Source organism: Clarias gariepinus, chromosome 8 (genome assembly GCF_024256425.1).
Source record: "Clarias gariepinus isolate MV-2021 ecotype Netherlands chromosome 8, CGAR_prim_01v2, whole genome shotgun sequence".
NCBI classification, from domain to species: Eukaryota; Metazoa; Chordata; class Actinopteri; order Siluriformes; family Clariidae; genus Clarias; species Clarias gariepinus.
In genome coordinates, this window is record NC_071107.1 from 22,685,570 (window position 1) to 22,704,486 (window position 18,917).

Genomic DNA, 18,917 nt, shown 5'->3' on the forward strand with positions numbered 1-18,917 from the left:
TTGTATAATAAGATGGTCTCCAGCTGCCAGAAATCTCCCTTGATAAACATTTCCCAATTTGAACTATTGAATGACCAAACAAACCATGTTTTATAGAAGGTTTATAGTAAACAGTAAAGTTCTGAAAAAGGACCAGACAGAGAAGGGGTCGGAGAAAATAACCGTTGCTGAAGAAATAACACTAAACAGTTTATATATATGGAATTTAAAATATGCATTTGAAAGTTTGTATAAAAAAATATCTTAAACTCCCCAAAACTATTTTAAAAACTGGAACTTGACTAATATGTCAACAGAGAGAAACACAGACAAACAGGTTACTTACATTTGGGTGGAAAAACACACAACTTAGAGACAATCCACAGGGAAAGTCTGTTTTAATACATCTTGAATCAGTGAAAGGCAGATCAGTGAAATGGGTTTGACTGGGTTTTAAACACACTGAACACCAATGACCAATAACCTAGCAATGTTAGATCAACCTTGCAGTACAGTTATGTACATTAGCCAATAACAAATGAATTACACCCTCAGGTATCATTTATTTAAACAAGTCACAACAGACGGGTTTGATGCACTCCGGGAGAAGTTCATGAGACATTGTGTGTAGTGAGGCGCAGAGCGTTTCCCATCTCGAGTAACAGCTGTCTAACCATCTGGCCATGTTTCATCCTGCCAATCACCTGCACAGAAGAGAGGCCAAGTTTATAAACATTTAAGCATACTTGGAAACTAGAAGGTTTCTGACGTTCTCAGACGAATGCTTACTTCCTGGTGTAAAGCTCAACTCAACTTCTCATAAACTGGTCAGCAGTGCATCGTCTGCTTTTAGCTAACTGATTCTACTGATTACTATTAATGTTAAAGAGAATAATTCCATCACACACATATCCTACTACAGTCCTGAGCCACCAGGACACAGGAAGGGAACTTCTGTTAAAAGGCTGCTTGTTGATTACAGTTCAGTACAGTTTGGGTCTGTGGATCTCCAACTTCCAAACAGGCAGACCATAAGCACTATGCGTGAGCAGACAAATCTAATCCTCCTTTATTGTCAGCGCAGGAGCCCCCTCAGTGTTGTATCCTGGGCCCCCTGCTTTACTCATTATACACTTATACACTAATTTTATGTCTATTTCAACTCTACTCCCCCTGTCACGTTGCCTGAGAACATGGTGGGCCTGATCACTAATTATAACAAAAAGATTTACATGGAGGATATTAAATGCTTACTGATATGATCCCAGGGGAAGAACCTCCTTCTTAACATCAGCGAGAATAAGGAGTTGACAGTGGACTACAGAATATATCAGAGAGGAGCTACCACCTTCATGTTTTACTTTGTGAGTTTAAACAAATTGTGGTACCTTGGCATCCACATTACACAGGACTTGTCATATGTCTGTCCCTTTAACATTCAGGTGAAGAACCTTACCACCATAGATGCTTAAGGGACTCTCTGAGGTCCTAAGATCTTCTATAACTGCTACATTGATAGGATCCTAACAAGAAGTATCACACCCTGGTCTCAGCTACAGCCAGGTAAGCTCTGTATTACATAGCCCTATGCCTGCCCCACGTCAGTTTACAGCTTCTCTACTTTACTGAACAAACTCTACAATGCATCACAAAATGCTGATAAAGGAAACTAAGGCACCAGAACACCCAGTGCACACAGTCTGTCACATATGGAACTTGGCAGGCATAGGATTAAAGGATGATGGTCTGGACTCCAAATTCCCCAGATGTCAATCTGTTTGAGCATCCATGGAATAAGCTGGACAAACAAGTTGAATCCATGATAGAAACCTTGCAAACCACAGCACTCGAATCCACTGCTAACATCCCAGTGCCAGACACCATAGCACACACAGAAGGCTTGTGGGGTCAGCCCACAATAGGCAAAGGGTAACTTGGGGCTTAATGTTTTGGGTTTTATTGTTATGACTTATCTCATTTACTGAAATGAGCCTGTGGGATATTTATTATCAGCTCTGAATTTAGGTTTAAAGCACTACAAAATCAAAAAGCAATCATGATTTATCTCAGTTATATGATTATTCAAGTGCAATTTGAGGTAAAAGGAGTCGGATCAGAAATGTTGCTGATGAAGTAAAAAACTTCTAGTAGATTTTGTAGAAAAATAATTGTTTAACAAACACTATTCAAATAGATACATTCCTTTATTTTTTAAAATAAGGTTAAAGTAAACCTAATAAAAAAAAAAGTCTTGCTAAGCTAAACAAATGTAAAATATACTTGCAAGCAGAGGTGTCAAGTAACGAAGTACAAATACTTCATTACCTTACTTAAGTGGAAATTTTGTGTATCTATACTTTGCTGGAGTAATTATTTTTCAGCCGACTTTTTACTTCTACTCCTTACATTTTCACAGAAGTATCTGTACTTTCTACTCCTTACATTTTAAAAATAGCCTCGTTACTCCTGTTTTATTTCAGCTTGTCATTCAAAAAACAAACAAAAAAAACCCATCCGGATAAATCGCGCCATCCGAATGGAGCGAATTTAATTGTGGTTGAATGAGAAGTATAAACATACCATTGCGACACCCTATTGGTTGGTATGCGATCCATCACATCTGCACATGATGGCACGTCACACACTCCAGCAAGGACGTTTGAATAAAATAGCATTTTCGGTTGATAAGGTTGTGATAAGTAGACGAAGATGTCTGTGATAGAGACTCAAGATTCAAGCGAAATGTCACAACCAAGCACCAGCGAGTAGGGTAACAGCACCAGGAAGATAACAGGAATGATGTATATATATATATATATATATATATTTTTTTTTTTTTTTGATTAATCACTTGGACTAATCATTCATTCTGACAGCAGTAATGTTTATTGTAGACAACCATACAAGGGTAATTGTTACTAAGCCTGCCCTGAGTACACTAATTTTCTTGTATGTTGCCCTCACAGATTCCTGCAGCTAAGCTTGGATGCACATTTACATTCCAATAAAGGTTACCGATGACATGCCTCTGACTTTTTGCACCATTAAAATACTTATAGGTAACTAGTTATCATATCTTCTTCTCCATGAAAAATGTTAATGCTCAGTGGTACATATATATATATATATATATGAGTCTTTAATGTATTTGCATTGTACTAAAATGCATTCTTTTTCAATTGCCATATACAGTATCCCAAATCAATATGGCCGTTAAAAAATACAACAAAAAAACAACAACACATTTTCCTTTTTTTTTTTTTAAGAGGTGTTAGTGCAGTATGTAGGCCCGTGGCACAGCCTAAGCTTTTATCCTTAATGCTTTTTCCCTCTCACGTTACTTTTACTTTTATACTTTAAGTAGTTTTGAAACCAGTACTTTTACACTTTTACTTGAGTAAAAAGCTTGAGTTGATACTTCAACTTCTAAAGAAGTCTTTTTAAACCCTAGTATCTATACTCCTACTCAAGTAATGAATGTGAAAACTTTTGACACCACTGCTTGCAAGCAACAATGATCACGTCCAAGCACCTGTGCCATTACCACCTGGATGCATCAGAAAGACAGTGGGCACATGCATTACTGGCACATCACGGTTTGTGCCGGTGATGGGCATGAGCCTCAATCTGTTGTCATCCTTGCTCACTTCGTAGGCGCACTACTTAGGTGGCCTTCCCTTCTGCAGGTGCGCAAAAGTGCCGCTGGAAAAGGGACTGGGTGGTGAATAATAATCATCTTTTATGGATCTTCGGCTTCCCCGTGCTATAAAAACAAGGCAGGGAGTGTAGCGCGACGTCCGGAGGACTTCAGAGCAGACTCATGCAGCAGATGCTAACATGCGATAAGTGGTATGTGAGAGGTGTGATGTCATGTGCCCCGGGAACTTAAAATATCGCCACTTGATTGCCACATTAAGGATAGCTGCAATAGGAGTACACTAGCTTCTGTGCACACCTCCACAACTTTCCTTTTTTCCTTCCTCCTTCCTTAAACCCTTTTCTTCCCTGCTTTTCCAAATAAAAACCTGTTTCCGTAAGACCTTAAGGGAAAAAGCTATCCAAATCTACCTGGCCCTATGTAAAAAAGTAATTCCCCTCCCCTCTCAGGTGTGATTACCGCCAGAGTTGTATCAGGAAATCCTAGTAAGTAAGGCATGCTAAAAGATCTTAAATATTATGCTGAGATCTAAAGAAATTCAAGAACTAAACAAAAACAAAGTAATTGACATTTATCAGTCTGGAAAGGGTTACAAAGCCATTTCTAAGGCTTTGGGACTTTAGCGAACCACAGAGAGAAACCATTATTCATAAATTCAGAAAATTTAGAACAGTTGTAAAGCTTCCCTGACTCATCCAAGAGCTCATAAAAATAAAAAAAAAACCAGAATAACATCTAAAGAATTGCAGGGCTCAATAGTTTCAGTTAAGGTCAGTGTTCATGATTGAACAATAAGAAAGAGACTGGGCAAAAAGGGGTAAAAGCTATTGCTGACCAACAAGAACACAATGGTTCATCCCAAAGACTTTTGGCAAGTTTTCTGTGGAACATTGAGACAAAATTTTGTAACTTTTTGGAAGGTATGCACCCCAGTACATCTGACATAAAACTAACTCAACATTTCTTAAAAAGTGCAATCTGGACTACTTGCCTTAAGTAATGGAACTATGAAATCTGTGCTTTGCCAGAAAATCCCGAAGGAGAATGTCTGGCCAGTTTGTGACATCAAGCTTAAGTGCTTGTTGGATAATGATCTCAAGCACACCAGCAAATCCACCTCTGAATAATATATATATATATATATATATATATATATATATATATATATATATATATATATATATATATATATATATTATAAGGATTCGCAGGTGCCTAGTTAAATTTCACATTTGAAAACCCTCCAATGTGGCTAAATTAAAACAATTCTGCAAAGGAAAGGAGAGCGGGCCAAAATTTCTTCACAGCGATGTGAAAGAGTTATTTCCAGTTATCTGAATTGCTTGATTGTATAGTTGTTGCTGCCAAGGGTGGCACAACCAGTTATTAGGTTTAGGGTCAATTATTTGTCACATCAGACCAGGCAAGTTTGAACAGCTTTTTTCCCTTAATCAATAAAATCATTGTTTAAAAACTGCATTTTGAATTTACTCTGGTTATCTTTGTGTGATATTAACATTTATTTAATGATAATAATCATTTAAGTGTAAAAAATCAGGAAGGGGCCAAATACTCTATCATAGTGTACAAGTACTCCAATGATTCAATACCTTGTAGATTCACTTTAAAGTAATCATTTCCTACATGACTTTTTCAGCATTTAAATTATTTTGGTCCATTCTTCGTTACAATATTGCTTCAGCTCATTGAGGTTTGTAGGCATTTGCTTATGCACAGCTCTCTTCAGGTCCCATCTCAGCATTTCAGTTGGGTTGAGGTCTGGACTCACAAGTCCATTTCAAAATCTTAATTCTTTAATTTTTCAGCCATTCTAACATAGATTTACTAGTGTGCCTTGGATTATTGTCCTGTTGCATGACGTAATTTCAACCAAGCTTTAGCTATCGGACTGCTGGTCTTACATTTTCCTCTGACTGCAAGGTGCCCAGGATTTCACTTTGGTCTCTTTGGTCCATAGGATATTGTTCCAGAAGCCTTGTGGTTTGTTTAGATGCAGAATTGCGAAACTAATTCATGCTTCCATGTTATTTTTTAGACAGGAGAGTTTCTTGTGGCAACCCTTCCAAGCAAATTGTAAATGTTCAGTCTTCTTCTAATCCTGCTTTATTCTATCATTTAGCATGTTCAGTGAGGCCTGTACGGAATAAATGTAGCTCTTTTTCCTCCTTGTATTTGTCTATGCATTGCACAGTCTAACCTCAGAGTGAATGTACTGGGATGTCCATTCTTGGGAAAATTGGCAACTGTCTTGAATGCTTTTCATTTGTGAATAATCTTCCTCACTTAATGTTGAACTCTTGAAAGTAGTTTGGAAATGATTTTATAATGTTTTTTTTTTATTGATTTGCAGCATAATTGCTTCTCTAAGACCATAGTTTATTTCTTTACCTCTTGGCATTGTGTTAACACACACCTAAATGCTCCAGACCAGCAAACTGCCAAAACCTCTGCTTTTATAGAGCTCTGCACACCTGCTGCTGATAAATTAATCAAGGGCAGATGATTAACAGCACCTGGCTGCAGCTGACCCTTATAAAACCAGTAAAAGTAATAATGGGTTATTAGTACTACCTACACGTTTTATTCTTTTTGGCTTCATGTTTGTATAATAAATAAATGCACGGTGAAAAAAGATATATGTTCTTGCTCATCTGGAGTTCTATTTGCCTAATACTAAAACCTGATGAAATCAGATAATTTTAGTATGTTTTACACACAAAAAAGAAATTAAACCATGCACTGACTTTTACACACCACCTCAGTGTAAAAAGGTTAAGGTTTTTATGTTTACTTAAAAAATATTATATATTTAAGTTAGCTCAAGTGGTATTGGTTGTGGGCTCGATTAATTATATTTCTCCTTGGTTGACTTAGCCTAACTTTAAATCTATTCCAAAAAGTTGTCTTCCATTTTAGTTTATTCTTGTAATTGCTTCAAGTGATTATTATTATTATTTTAATAAAAACAAGTTGGCTTAACAATACAATCCAATAATACCATTGGAATTGCTCAGACCTAACTTGTCTGTCATACCTCCTAAAACTGTTGCACAGTCACCCAGGCCGTCAGGAACTACAGTCTCCTTCAACACCACTGCAACTTCAATAGCATGTTCAAGTCCTTGCAGCAGCACCAAATAGACAACGTCACACCTCTGACCCAATTCTCCACAGCAGAGCTCTGGTTTTAAAAACAAGAAAAATTTTCTACAGACAAAAATTACAATATCTAGTATGACACAAAATATCAAGTTATGATGAATGATATTATTAAGGCTATGTACCACCCGTGTGTATAAAAGACTAGAAAGGTGTTTCTAGAAATAAATGATAGTTGAAAGCTATGCATTGTTCCATATTTAAAAGGGCCTGATATATTCAAGAGGTTTTTTTTATTATTATGTTTTAATTATCATTTTACTTTGTCATTCCCAGGAGTAACTATATATTTGGAGTGATATTTTAAATGATGAGTAAAGCAGGTATTTACTCAATTCAGTTTTCATACAGAAAAGTTAACCAACATTCATAGATGAGCGTTAACGACTCAGATACAAACTAACTCGGACATTTTTATATCCCTTAACTTACCAAGTACTAAAGTGCCACCAACCCTTTACTGGCAAACTTTCATTACCTAAGCGCTTGCGAGGCCGTGTGTGCTGGGGTGGAGCAGGACGCCAAAAAAGTGAGATATGGGTATAAGCATTTAGCTTGCTAACTCCTGTACAGTGTGGTAACATGAAGCCTAACATGCCTCAATATAACGATAAGCTGAAACACACCTGCCTCATGCATATAACTCCAATTGTCTAAAATAATCTGTAAACTAACTGAAACATATTGATTTCAAAAGGTCTTGTAACGACAAAAAGTACATAAATTTTAGAAGATATTTTAGTTATATCTATTTCGAGAAAGATGCCGTTGCTGGGCAAAAGTCAAGGCAGCAGTGGAGAAAAAAGAGAGATATGGTTATAATCATTCAGCCTGTACATTGCGGTAACATGAAGCCTAATGTGCCTCAGTATATCGATAAGTGGAAACACACCAGATTCATGAATATAACTCTAAATTGTCTAAAATAACCTGTAAGCTGAGACATATTTTATAAATATAAAATCTTGTGATTGCATCTCAAGGGAAGTAAAATTTTTGTTTATTCTTTATTCTGTGTCACCAAAGTTTTCCAAAACACAATGTTATCTGAGCAACTACCACTGTAAGAAGTTGGGCCAATAATACAATAATATTAATTCAACATTTATCTAGTTGCAGTGCATGATTGTATTATGTTAACGGAAAAAATGCTGGGGAAAAAAGGAAAGAAGTATCTTTAGTTAAACTGGCATATCAGAAATGGTAAAGCTGTTGGAATCAGAGCAGAAGGCCGCAGGATGGAAAAATATTCAGTAATTTATCCGCACATAATTGTTTATCAGCTCCATTACACATTACATTAGGCCGGTGGAAAAATGGCAGTTCAAGTGAAAACAAGCTTTTATGTCGTGTAAAATATGTCTCCATTGATTCATGAAAAATTTCTTCATATAGTTGCACAATGCATCGTTTCCCTAATCTAAGCTACGATTTGGCTCTTATCACAACCTTAAACAAGTTATACATAAATCATTAAACAAAATTAATTATATACTTACTCTTCCTTATTTCTTAATCATGTTATAAATCTTGTGGATATCCTGAAGCTCCTCCTTAGAGAGAGGTAGTGGAAGGTGGTGCCCCCTTACTGCGATTTTGGCCACGTATATATATAATTGCGAGCCAAAAACTTTTTGCTCTTTTTCGTTCTCTCTCTCTCTCTTTCTCTCAGCTAAGTGACACCAATAAGACATGGCCACTGCAGGAAAGGTACGTCTCATTGCCTCTTTCTGTTGTATCGATAGCTGCCCTTTGTTTGTATCTGAAAACTTGAAATGAACTCACCCTACTAAGCTTATTAGTTAAATCCTGCCATGAAAAATTGGTTAAGTTTCCATTTAAGAAACTTACAGTACCCAAGGCTTTGAGAACTTGTACAATGTGGAACACATAATATATAATGTACTGTATATTATAGACTGCAGCTACAGTAGCAATCATGGACATTTGTGTTCTGATTCTGTATTTTGACCAAACATAGAAGTGCTACTTTACCCCTTGTTGCATAATCCCCTTTCTCCCTATCGATTTTGGCATAATGTACTGTATATTTTTTCGTTATTGCAAAAAGACAATGCAACTAGTCTTCAAATATTAACCTTTAGTTAATTAGTTAGTTCAGTATATTAATTCTGAAATCGAAATCAAGTGTTACTGCATTTAGGCAGCAAGTTACCTATGACACCAATGTTATATTGTACATAAAAGTAAATAATTTAAAATAAAAATATATATGAAGCAGTTCAGTTGGTGTAGAAACAAAGGCCCCCAGAAGGATGTTCTTAGAAAAACAATAAGAGCTGCTGGTAACCAGTTCCACCGTCAGTACCTACAGTACCAAATACTAACACTGGATCATTTATCCAAGGTTTAATATTAAACAAGGTTGTAAAATGCAGTGTGCATAATCATATTTCACGGTACATGTCTCTGTTCAGTACACCACAATATTGTGCATGTGTGTGTTTCTAGGTGATTAAATGTCGGGCTGCTGTAGCTTGGGAGCCCAATACTCCTCTAGTGATAGAAGAGATTGAAGTGGCTCCACCCCAAAAGAATGAAATACGTATCAAGGTTGGACATTTCTTTTTCATGACTTTGTTATTGCTCCCATAAATACATTTTATAAATATTCTTTTATATATATATATATATATATATATATATATATATATTATGAAGTGTACTATGATCCTGTCCTGTCTGGTAGGTAATCGCTACCAGTATTTGTCACACCGACTTGTACCATCTATTTGACGGAAAACATAAGGACGGTTTTCCTGTTGTAATTGGACATGAGGCGGCTGGTGTGGTAGAGAGTGTTGGACCTGGAGTCACTGAATTCAAACCTGGTAAGAACACCTTCACCTTTAAAAGTTCACAATTCGCTCTGCTTCTCTGGATTGCTCCTGCTTGTTTGCCTGCCATGTACTGACCTCTGCTGCTCATGATTATGTTTGTTAAAGGTGATAAGGTCATTCCCCTCGCCCTCTCTCAGTGTAGAGAGTGCAAGTTCTGTAAGAACCCAAAGACTAACCTCTGTGAGCATGGCTGGTAAGAAAACTACATGAGTGCACATTCATTCATTTTCATTAACGCTTATCCTGTACAGGGTTGAGGGAACCTAGAGCCTATCACAGCTAACATAAGCTCACACACACACACACACACACACACACACTACCAGCAGTTTGGGAATACCTATTAGCTGCATGTCTTTGGACTGTGGGATGAAACCCACCAAGCACAGGGAGAACATGCAAACTCAATGCACCCAGACCCAAAAGCAGGAATCAAGCCCTTGACCCTAGAGGTGCGAGGCCACAATGCTAACCCCTACACCACTATGCCGCCATCACAAGTACTCATCACAAGTCCCATTGACTAAAGACTTGTATTAAATAAATAAAGGTAAATGTTGAAGGGACAGTGAACTTGTTTGTACACAGGTCTAATGACCGATATGCTGAGATGTCAGAAACCACAACACGCTTTTCCTGTCGTGGTAAGCCTGTCCTGCAGTTTACGGGCACCAGCACCTTCTCTGAGTATACGGTCGTAAACCAGATTGCTTTGGCCAAGATCCATGATAATGCCCGACTGGACCGTGTTTGTCTGCTTGGCTGTGGGATTACCACCGGCTACGGGGCAGCAATCAACACCGCCAAGGTACGTATAGTGCTGCTTTTTTATATGTACTACTGAGATTGTCTTTATATACAGTACTTATATATACTGTATGTATACTATCGTCCTATAGGTAGAGCCCGGGTCAGTGTGCGCAGTGTTCGGGCTTGGTGCCGTAGGCCTTGCTGCAGTAATGGGTTGTAAGAAGGCTGGAGCTTCCAGGATAATCGCTGTGGACATAAACGATCAGAAGTTTGAAATGGCAAAGGTACTTGGAGCCACTGAATTTGTGAACCCTAAATCACACAATAAGCCTGTGAGTGAGGTTCTGGCAGAAATGACCAATGGAGGTGTGGATTTCTCCCTGGAGTGTGTGGGCAATGTGGCTGTTATGGTAAGCTGTGATAACACTTTTGCGTATTGGTCTTTTTCTTTATGACAAAATGCAATAGTATTTTTTTTTTTTTAAAGAGGACTGCACTTGAGTCGTGTGTTAAAGGATGGGGGGTGAGTGTGATTGTTGGCTGGACAGACCTTAGTGACTTCTCTGCACGACCAATTCAGCTAATTTCTGGAAAAACCTGGAAGGGATCAGTGTTGGGAGGTAACCTGGTGAATACTAACATTAACCAAAGGCTACTGAAGGGAAATGTGCTTTTGTTGATCTTTGTATATCTGTGTGTCTCAGGCTTTAAGAGCAAGGATTCTGTTCCCAAGCTAGTCCTTGACTACATGGCTGGCCGCATAAAGCTGGATGAATTTGTGACTCATACTATGAGTCTTGAGCAAGTCAATGATGCCATTGAACTCATGAAAAAAGGAGAATGGTAAATGGATCATCATTCAACTGTTTTTAATTACCTTGGCTTTTCATTACTTGTGTAACAATCTTTTTTTTTTTCTTATAGCATCCGAACCATTCTGAATCTATCCAAATGAGTTTCTGGCTTACATTTTAAGAGCTCATCCTATTTACACAATGTTTACAAGAACCAAAGGCCTTTTTAAGTGATTAATAAAAATGACCTGGAAGAATCTGCAAATGTCGAGCTGCAAAAAATAAATTAAAAAAAATCTGCTCCTTTTAATTTTGTGGAAATCCCTTCTGAAACAGACTTTAGGCTTTAAAATATATCCATTCATGCACATCTCTGGAGGACTGAGGACAACTGAAAAACTCTAATCCAAACAATATTTAACAAATACAATCTAAAGACTGAACAGCAAATTCCTATTTCAACAATCCAAAAAGTAATAATTCCTAAGATATTTCAATAGAATTGTTTAAACTCTAACCTTTGACTGTATAAGATTGGCTTCAGCTGCCAGAAATCTCACTGGATAAATATTTCCCAATTTGAGCTATTCAATTAACAAATAAACCATGTTTTATGCAGTTTATAATAAATAATAAAGTTCTGAAAATAACCAGAGAGGGTGTCAGAGAAAAAGACAGTTTCTGAATAAATTACACGAAACATTTTATTTATGTAGAATTAATTAAGCATTTGCAAGTTTGTATAAACGATATTTTAAACTTCCCAAAACAAATTTACAAACTGAACCTTGACAAATATGTCAACAGACAGAACCACAGACACACAGGTTACTCACAAAAACAAACAACTTGGACACAATCCACAGGGCAAATCTGCTTTAATACAACTTGAATCAGTGAAAGGCAGATCAATGAAATGGGTTTGACTGGGTTTTAGACACACACTGAGCACCAATGACCAATAACCTAGCAATGTAAGATCAACCCTGCAGACCAGTTCTGTACGACAGTAACCAATAACAAATGAATTACACCCTCACATATCATTTATATTTAAACAAATCACAACAGATGGGTCTGATGCACTCTGGTAGAACTTGAGACATTGTGTGTAGTGAGGCACTCTTTTGTAAACGGAGAGTATTTGGGGATAAACCAGAATGGAAAGAGAAAAATGCAATAAGATTTGATTAATCAGTCTGTTTGGTATCATTTGGAAACACATGACATGGCTTACCATTCATACTTGGACACACACTATCTTGAACTTACACACTGCTCATTCATTAAAGAATGTGTACTTATTCACACACACACACACACACACACACACACACACACACACACACACACACACACACACACACACACACACACACACACACACACACACAAAATTTCCAAACAAACGGTGGTGGCACTGCAAGCAGGTCGAAGGTCAGTGCCTTCCAGTCTGATTAAATCCAAGTTGAGTCCTACGATTGTTCAGATGACGAATTCATAAATAAACAAATCTGCACTTCTCGCCCAATCAGACAATCCATTACTATGGCCACTTGGCCAATAATCTTCTGCCCAACAGAGAACCACAACGTGATTGGCTGATCAGTGACAGGGGCGGAGCAGATGTGTCCACTGCTGGAAGGGCCTGTGTTCTCACCCGAGCATGTTACATCTGTGACAGGAAGTGAGCACGACCGTTTTCATCCAATCGACGAGTGAGAATCTCACAACCTGTTTCGGTCACCAGAAGTGTGTGTTCAAACTGGGCAGAGCGTTTCCCATCTCGAGTAACAGCTGTCCAACCATCTGGCCATGTCTCATCCTGCCAACCACCTGCATAGAGGAGAGGGCCAAGTTTATAAACATTCAAAGCATACTTGGAAAGAAAAAAAAAACTGGAAGGTTTTTGATGTTTTTAGACACATGTTACTTCCTGGTGTAAAGCTCACCCCAACTTCTCAAACTGGTATCAACATTTTTGTTATTTAATACTCTGATCATAGACATACAGTCAGTATAAATGTACTTTTAACAGAGTGTACTGGATAATAAATTAAAATTAGCTTTCAGAAGGTATTTACATCCAAATTGGGTAAACAGTGTAGAAAATGTAGCATTCTTTTTTAGGTGGTCCCCCTTTTTAAAAGACCAAATATAGTTGGACAAATTGCCTGTTAGCTCCTCTGTGGTCAGGTGTGTGCTATTAAGAGATGCAAGGAATACATAGACTGTCAATTAAATTGAATTAGATTTTGGGGTATTGTGGTTGTTTCTGATTTAACAGCACTAAAAGTTTTATTCAACCATATGATTGCTATATATATTTTTAAGTAATTAGGTATTAAGGTATTAAAGTATTTAAATATTGAAATGTTGTCAGTCAAGTTCGGATTAATTTTTGTGTTATTCATATAATACAGAAAATGTGTAAGCCAAAGAAGCTACTTCTGAAGTTTATGCAACATGGAAGAGACCAATCTTGTGTCCCTAAAAATTTCAAGTCATTTACTTGAGTTGTTTTGGAGAGATGATTTTATATGTGCCCCAAAAATGACCATTTTTCAGCGTTTCATACTGTCTTACTTAAATCAATAATTATTTAAATTGAAAATTATTCATATTTCTTTGAGTATTGAAACTCAAATTGATAAGCTTATAAAAGCATATGACATGTAAAAAATTTTTTAAAAGCATTGTGTAAAATTACGAATGTCTCCCCCAAAGATCTGTAGTGTCTGTATCTGATAAAAATATAAATATGTATGTTATTACTATATTAACAAAAAAATGAAGAATGGATCGAGGATAAGAAGCACACACCAGAAGAAGAGGTGATACAAGTATTTGCAGAAGTGTGAATTGAATGAAAAATTACCTAACATTTCAATTAACCGCATTGACACCAAAAGGTCGGCGGTAATTTGTCGCTGCCAATAAAGCAAACCATCATTAGGCTAAAAAAATCAAAACAAGCCCACCAAAGATATAGAATATAGATATAGTTTGTAAATTTTTAAAGAGAAAGAAGGCACTGCTGAGCTTAAAAATGTCAAAAAGCCCAGAAGACTATCAACCATGGCTGATGACTGAAAGAAGACTTTACCAGAATCCATTACCAAAAGAGTTTATTCAAAGATGTAAACCCCAAAAAGAAATGTTTGTGGGGGGAAAAAAAGAAAAAACAACAATCTAAAACAGAAGATCTTTCAGTTATGAAACTGATGAGAAAAATTAACTACCAGAATGAAGGGAGAAGAAAAGTATGGATAAGGGTATGGACTAGGGCTGCACGATTTGGGAAAAATGTCACATTGCGATTATTTAGGTCAAAATTGCGATTTACGATTGCGATACGATAAACAAGTGGTATGACTCAACTTGCTTGTTATCAAGGAAAATGCACCCACATTACTAATAATGCTGAAATTTAAATTTATTTTTAAATATAGATAGATATAGTGTACAGTGCAATTTAGCAACTAGAAATGAACAATGTTTTCTAATTAAAACAAAATTGTACAAATTTAAATAACAGTAACATCTTTACATTATTGAATTAAATTACATTAAATTAACTTTAAAATAAAATTAAAAAGTCAAAAGTACAGATAAATAAAACAAATACCCATTTAAAAAAAATAATTTTTACATTTTGTCCCAAAACAGGGACATTTAAGGAGGATGTAACACATACTTTATTGGTATTCTTATCAAATCACTCACCATTTTTAATCTAATGATGAAGAGATTAAAGGAAAGAAAAGTGTCCTTTAAACATATAAATTTTAGAGTCATGCTAATAATCATGAAAATAATTTAAATGAGACATTTCTAGTGTTCTTTGTGACACAGATTTCTACACTGTATTTCCATTTATTCTTAAATAAATCTGTTAATAGCTGTCCTCTCTAACATACAGTTAAGTAGCTTTAAATATAAAAAGATTAAATTAATTTACCATACCGATGGCTAAATAAAGTCTATGCCCGAAGCACTGGAACCTAGTCCAGTGATTAAGCGCCACCGCTTTGGCGATGCATGTTCTCTCTGGTGTGATCGTCAGGGAAATACGATGTTTGCAGGCAACGGCTTTTCAGTTCAAACTCATTGTGCGCGGTTAGGCTAATATACTGTATGTCTCAGTCGTCCTGCTTGACCAAATGTCTGTAGGGGTTCAAAAGAATTTCACTGCAGTTATTTCAAGTTGAACGTCGCTACGTCACTTACTGAGACTTACAAACACATCTGTAATAATGTGTTGTTTTGTTCTGCTCACACTGGGTTGTGCTTTGTTTGGTCTTTTTACTACTCTTGGCTTTTACCGCCATGCATTTATCATACTTTTCTGTGTTGCTTCAGGTGCTGATATAAATTTGTCGTGTTGCCACCTGATGTAGTGACTTTAGTTTTGCCAATTTTGCGCAGTACCTCTTTCTGCTTAGTGTCCGATATCCTGAAACCAAAATATCGCCAAATAACAGAGGTTGCATTTTTTCTGGGCACAAGTTCAGCGTCGGTCTCTTTTGTATCCATTTTCTTCCGTCTCCACACTGCGCTGCGAAAGTCACGTGACCACCAGCACGCGCGCTACACGAGACTGACTGTTTTTTTTATTTTTTTATTTCTGACATAAGAAATGGCCATACAGCTCTTAGAATGAATGTCTTGTTACATCCGCGACCGCATTTGTTTATTTTATATAATCGCAACATTTGCTGTAATGTAATCGCATAGGCTGACATCGCGATTGCGATATGATTAATCGTGCAGCACTAGTATGGACAAATTGTTCCTAAGCTGTAGCACATAGCCTCATGCTGGGAGTCAGCAGAACGCTTTAAAACTCACTGGCTGGAGCTTTGCACTGCTGATTTTCAAAGGAAGAAATTTTCTTTTTTTTTTTTCTAAACCTAAGTATTTGAACCTTTCAGAGAGAGTGGACATAGATATACATGTCCAGTTGTGTTTGGAAACTGAATTTTGTTACAGAGAATTTCTTGCAAGTAATTCTCTTTAAGCTTATATAACAACAATCATTAGGAAATTATGGTTGTAAGAAAGCTGTTTAGTGGATTATTGCTACTTGTTATTCTGCTATGCTATGGGCTTGTTAGACAACAGTTTCTTGGAATCCCTGTCCAGACACTATTGCATATAATAATAATTAACCATATAAATATTATATATAAATATAATCTGTGTTTTTGTGAGAAACATTGTCAGGGTAGGAGTTAATGATATAAGGTTTGTTAAAATAAGTTGCTTAACCAGTGACAGAGTAGGATTAAGTAACATGAGACTGGTAAATGTGAATGTAGCCATTATGAGTACTGCTGTAGCCTAGGAAGTGATAGTCTTAGTTTTTTTGTTTGTTTGTTTTGTTTTTTGCATCTGTGAAATTTCTGTGATATAGGATACATGAAAGACATGCAAGAAAAACAAGAAAGACATGGAATGCTTTATGAAACTCTCCTTGTAAATGCTATCCTGCCCCACAATTCTCCAGAAAAGAAACATCATGGCCAATCAATTCTGGTCACTGGTGACCGTGCATCTTAATTGTGGGTCTATCTAATGATTTTGATTCATACACATTCACATTGCATACAAACTTCCATAATTTCTTTCGACTGTGTAAAGCTGCTTTGTGAAAATGACAACTGTTAAAAGCACCATACAAATAAAATGTAATTAAATTAATTAATTATTCATTCATCAATATACTGTGGTAGACAGCCAAAAACAGTATCCTTAATGTTCAAATATTTATGGACTTTACGGTACATAAACCGTCAATGCTGCCTCTGGTTTTGTGCTAAGGGTGTCAAGAACACGTCTTAAGGCCATGGTTTTGAATGTTATCTAGAAAGAACCAGAGGCAGCATAGCGAGTGCGGTCTTTCACTTCAACCAAGCAGCCGATAGCTACACCCGATGAGCTATTTAAAGCCAAAAATCAAACAGGTGGAATTAGATGTGGCTTCTGTTTGGTCGGAATGAAAGACTGCACTTGAACTGCAAATAGGTTCTCAAGGGAGAAAGATATATTGCAAGCAGTGAAAATCTGACTTGTGTTGCAGCACATAAACCAAGTTGTTCTACCTTTTCATTTATAAAAGATTTAAGGGGCATGCTTGTTGCCATGATCAACTGCAACTGATGGCTGTTGTACGTTACAAAATAACATGGACGAATAATTTTGTATGTTACAGAAAAATCTTGTCTTTTTTTTTTTTTTTTTAACTTACTTGACCTGAAATTTATAAAATCTGTTTTCTGATGGCTAATTTGGTTTGACAGCCTCCAGAGACCCTCTGCAAGCAGCAAGCTGTACATACAAGTCGTAATGTTCCATAACACAGATCTATTTCTCACTGATGTAGTCTGCTTGGTCAACCAGAGCACTTTTAGTGTAGCAAATTAAGATGTTGATCTAAAGATTGAGATTTTATTAGGCTCTTACCTTCACAGATCATGGGCTCAATCGTGAAGACATGTCCTGGTTTCATCACTCCAACAGCTTTATTCTCTATACACATATAACATATAATTCACCATTCAGTGGGACAGGCTATCAATATGTACATTACCAGTTAAAAGTTTGGACACGCGTTCTAATTCCATGATGTTTTCTAATTTTTCATTCCTTTTTTTATCTACTTTAAATAGTTGATATTGAGATGTGTCTGCTACCTATAGCCCTATTAGAATGACCTCTCATTTCTTGTATGCCTTCGGACGGGACTAACATCTCACTAAATGTAATATTTTACTGTTATTCGCAGCGTATAATTTAAGCTAATCTAAATTAGCGCCATTTAACTACTCATTATTGCTCAAGAGGTGATTGCGCAATGTTATGCTAGCGAGTAGCACGTGAACAGATCTAGCGCAACTGTCCCGAAGTTAGCAAACAGTTTAAACAAAAGCACTTAAACGTTTCGCCTTCTGTAACACCAACACGTTTTCTTTTTAAGTGTTCGTGCATGATATGTCATGAAAGCTCGGTCTTGCATAGCGTGCAGGTTACCGTCTTCTTAGAGGCGTTTAATGTAAATTGCTCCCATACCTTGGAGGACTTGGGGCGCGCTCTCTCTCTGGCAGACGCTTTTGTAACCTCCATTGCGCGAGCGGCTGTGTATCTGTGTGTATCTTTGTGTATTTGTGCATCTTGTGGGCGCGCTCCTCAGTGACTAATTGATAACGGCATTCGTTGACAACGAATTTCATTATCGATAATTATCGATTTTATCGATTAGTTGTTGCAGGCCTACTTGACAATACTGTTCTTGCAAGAACTATTCCAGAACAACTGACCTTTATGTCTTAGAAGAACAAATGACTTCTTGTTACTTAATTATCTAATGTCATGTGTGCTATTTCCTAGTTTTAAAATAATCCAGTATTGTTATAGAATGTAGAAAATAAATCCAAACTTTTGACTGGTACTGTATATGCATATATCCAGAGGACTTGCAATTATACAGTATGTTTAGGGTGCTGTGACCCACACCAAATTGCCAAAAGTGTTCGCTCGCCTGCCTTCACATGCATATAAACTCGAGTAACAACCAATTCTAAACAGGGTTTAATATTATGTTGGCCCACTCTTTGCAGCTATAACAGCTTCAAATTTTCTGGCGAGGTTTTCCAGAAGGGTTAGGAGTGTGTTCATTGGAATTCTTCCAGAAGC

General features: G+C 36.8%; 2 protein-coding genes across 3 annotated transcripts in view; one reads left to right on the plus strand and one right to left on the minus strand.

Annotated features, from left to right (window-relative positions):
• Positions 1 to 18,917, minus strand: part of metap1 (methionyl aminopeptidase 1) — a 30,657-nt gene that overhangs the window by 4,441 nt on the left and 7,299 nt on the right. The window contains exons 10-11 of one of the 2 annotated variants that reach the window (XM_053502983.1): positions 17,688 to 17,753; positions 12,084 to 13,058 (exon numbers count right to left, since the gene is read on the minus strand). In XM_053502983.1, the coding sequence (XP_053358958.1) occupies positions 12,892 to 13,058; positions 17,688 to 17,753 (233 nt within the window). In that variant the 3' untranslated portion in view covers positions 12,084 to 12,891. Of the gene's footprint in view, positions 1 to 12,083; positions 13,059 to 17,687; positions 17,754 to 18,917 lie in introns of those variants that run through there. The other variant, XM_053502982.1, reaches the window with a different exon arrangement.
• LOC128529465 (alcohol dehydrogenase 1-like) lies at positions 3,020 to 11,467 on the plus strand. Its single transcript, XM_053502985.1, has 10 exons — positions 3,020 to 3,038; positions 8,490 to 8,527; positions 9,290 to 9,391; positions 9,528 to 9,669; positions 9,784 to 9,871; positions 10,267 to 10,486; positions 10,578 to 10,838; positions 10,916 to 11,048; positions 11,133 to 11,271; positions 11,353 to 11,467. Exons 2-10 carry the CDS (start codon positions 8,510 to 8,512, stop codon positions 11,381 to 11,383), a joined length of 1,134 nt encoding a protein of 377 aa, XP_053358960.1. The 5' UTR covers positions 3,020 to 3,038; positions 8,490 to 8,509; the 3' UTR covers positions 11,384 to 11,467.